This window comes from Elephantulus edwardii, unplaced genomic scaffold, assembly GCF_000299155.1.
Source record: "Elephantulus edwardii isolate Elephantulus edwardi_28Jun2011 unplaced genomic scaffold, EleEdw1.0 scaffold00011, whole genome shotgun sequence".
NCBI lineage: Eukaryota > Metazoa > Chordata > Mammalia > Macroscelidea > Macroscelididae > Elephantulus > Elephantulus edwardii.
In genome coordinates this window covers 628,574-631,691 of record NW_006399761.1, presented here as the reverse complement: position 1 = coordinate 631,691, position 3,118 = coordinate 628,574, and the positions used below count along the sequence as shown (strand labels likewise).

Genomic DNA, 3,118 nt, shown 5'->3' with positions numbered 1-3,118 from the left:
CTGCTGGAGAACTGGTGATGGAGAGGAGGCCAAAACTGACATGGGACCTTGTTTGAGCTCCCAGCCACTAAGCCAATAGACAGATTGATCATTGTACTCGACCAGATGGCTGATTCTTGGGGCACAATCCGGTGAGGGGCAGGGGTTGCTGGGGGGAGGGGGATAAGCAGTGGAGAGCCAGGGGTCACTGTGGGGGGCAGGGGGTAAGCAGCCCAGCACGCTCTGAGCCACGCCTCAGGGATCCCCGTCATCAGAGACCCACGCTGCGCAGCGGCAGGCGGTTCAAAGGGGTCAGTCCATCTTGTCCAGACTTGTTAGTCGGACGGTGGCGCTCCAGAGGCTGCGGGCTGTGTGAGGGTCCTGAGCGGCTTCGGCAGGAAGGCTTACCACGCAGGAACTGTTAAAGTGTTTCCCAGAAATGCCATCCAGCTCCCGTGCCAGGCTCAGGTAGAGAACGGGAATTGCACCATGCCGGGGACTCTGCAGAAATGGCAGAGAAAAAACAACTATGAGATATCGTCTCACCCCAGTAAGAGCAGCAAAATTTAACAGAACAGCAACAAATGCTGGCGAGGTTGTGGAGAAACTGGAACCCTTATTCACTGTTGGTGGGAGTGTAAAATGGTGCAACCACTGTGGAAGGTGGTGTGACTCTTTCTCAAAAAGTTGCAAACTAGAGATACCATTTGACCCAGCAATTCCACTACTGGGAATATACCCCAAAGAAACCATAACTGACACCCAAACAGGTATACGCACACCCATGTTTATTGCAGCTTTGTTCACAATAGCAAGGAGTTGGAAACAACCTAACTGCCCATCAACAAATGAATGGATAGAGAAGCTATGGTATATTCATACAATGGAATACTATGCTGCATTGAAAAAGAAGGAACTCATGCAATATTATTCAAAATGGGTGACCCTGGAGGACATTATGATGAGTGAAAGATCTCAATCACAAAAGGACAAATATTGCATGGTGCCACTGTTGTAAAACAGGACTGACCTCGAGGTTGGGGGGAGACTGAGAAAGATGGGTTCAATAATGTATACTGCATTGGAACAGATGAGGGAGAAAACTGTTTAAAAGGGATGTGTGATTAGGTATTTTTGTCATGACAGGAGTCCAGAGCAAAGGCTGCATAGTGGAGTGGACTTGGGGGTAGGGATTGTAAAACAACAATGAAAGAATTTTTCTTTTATTTTTCCAAGAGGGTAGTGTACTAGGGGGGAGGGTTGGGAGGGGAGAAAAGTGCAACAATGAATGAATGGAAATCCAAAGTCTCTGTAAGTTTTCATTGAAATTTATAATAAGTTAAAAAAAAAAAAGAGAAAGAAAAAAGTCTTTAAAGAAAGAAAGAAATGGTGGAGAAGAGGTCGGGAGGAGTCACGCAGCAAGGCCTCGGCCGGGGAAGGATGCAGAGGGGCAGGGCCTGCCCACCCGCCACGGCCAAGCTGGTCCTGCTCCACTTACCTTGATGAAGAAGCTGCTGAGCCAGAAGAGGAAGCGATAAAACCAGGAGTAGTGCTTCATGATGTCCGTGTACACGATCCCAGGCTCCACCGAGTTCACGGCTATCCCTGACGGACCCGCACACAACAGGAGAGAGAGCGTGACAGGGTCAAGGGGAGCTTGGACCAGGCGGACGTCACGCCAGAGCTGACACAAGTGTTAGGTGAGGAAGGAAGACATCAAATGTGGTCACTCCAGGAACAGACACAAGCCGTAAGGGAAGGAGGGGAAAACAGGAAGACGTCGAGGTCGGGTGTGACCACACTGTGTGCCGTGAAGGAAGAGGGCGCCCAGGACTGTGAGGAACTGTCGTCGGGAAGGTGCTAGTGACACCAGCGGTCCACAGCCCACCCCAGTGGGGCATCCAACCAGTCAAGAGCGGCAGGTCTCGAGGGGAGTGCGAAGGACAGTGTTGGCATCAGGAGACCCAGGGTGGACACGGCCGCTGGGGCTAAGAGAGAACTGGAAGCGGTTTAAGAGATGTGAAGGGGGGCTGGGAGAAAATAGGGTACAGAAACGGTAAGCGGAGGGGGCAGGCAGCTGGTGTGGGGATGCTGGGTGTTCTGAGGTCAGGCCCTGCGGCGGTGGGAACACAGGTGCAGAGCAGCTGGTGTCAGGGTCTCACCTGTGCCGTCCAGTCTCCGGGCAAGCTCCGCACTGAAGGAGGTTAAGAGCAGTTTGGTGCAGTCATAGATCTCCTTGGGACGCAGTGGCCGGCCGGCCCCCGTGAGGTGCTGCTCGTCAATGAAGCCGAAAGCTTGTCGGTAGGAACTCACGTTCACCACGCGGGCGGACCCGGCCCTCTGGAGGGCCCCTGGGCAGAGGAGAGAGGATCAAGACTCACTACAATGAATCCTGTCGCCCTGTGAGGTCTTGGACACTGGGGCCATGCGGAGCTGACCTCCCAAGGTGCTTCTGGGTAGGTCTGAACCACCAGCTTCTCAGTTACTGGCTGAGTGCTGAACCCTCGGGCAACCCAGGGTCTCCAGAGAGAAGACCACACCCTTCAACCTGTATACAGACTCCCTGCAATCCCCCACCCACTTCCAGAAGATTCCACGGGGGCAGTGGGCCCGCCCAGGCCAGGAAGAGAATGGCCCCTTGCTGTCTGAGACTTTATTAGATGCTTTCTGAGTGTTCTTCAATTTTTAATGCTTAGTGACCAAGGCTTGTACCTCACTGCTTTCCAACTTGCCTGTTAAAAGCTAACATAACTGTTCTTTATTGACAGGTTTTACCTCAGAGGGGAGAAGAAACACTACCCAAGTCCTCCTCTATGGATGCATTCCCTCGACGCCTGCTGTGATGGCCACTGTCAGATGCCATGGAGTTGACCACACCCACTGCACCCCGCTGAGCAGCAGATCTGACCCCTGCCTGTCCTGTGCCCTGCTCCTTAACTCTGACGTGCTCAAGACCACTGTTTCTGTCACTGGGTCCGTCCGTCTCCCTGCAGGACCCCTCTCTCCTTGGACCCTCCACTCTTCCCAGCATGATGTCCTTCTCCAAGGACGGGCCCGTCCTGACCACACGCCCAGAGCAGGTGAGATGAGGGTTCACCATCCTCGACTCTTAAGGAGCATCCTGGTTGCACTTCTGTTG

General features: G+C 53.2%; 1 protein-coding gene across 1 annotated transcript in view; it reads right to left on the bottom strand.

Annotated features, from left to right (window-relative positions):
- Positions 1-291: 291 nt before the first annotated feature.
- Positions 292-3,118, bottom strand: part of LOC102876386 (retinol dehydrogenase 11-like) — a 10,848-nt gene continuing 8,021 nt past the window's right edge. The window contains exons 4-6 of the mRNA XM_006880995.1: positions 2,142-2,330; positions 1,478-1,584; positions 292-480 (exon numbers count right to left, since the gene is read on the bottom strand). Coding sequence (XP_006881057.1) covers positions 292-480; positions 1,478-1,584; positions 2,142-2,330 — 485 coding nt within the window. The remainder of the gene's footprint in view (positions 481-1,477; positions 1,585-2,141; positions 2,331-3,118) is intronic.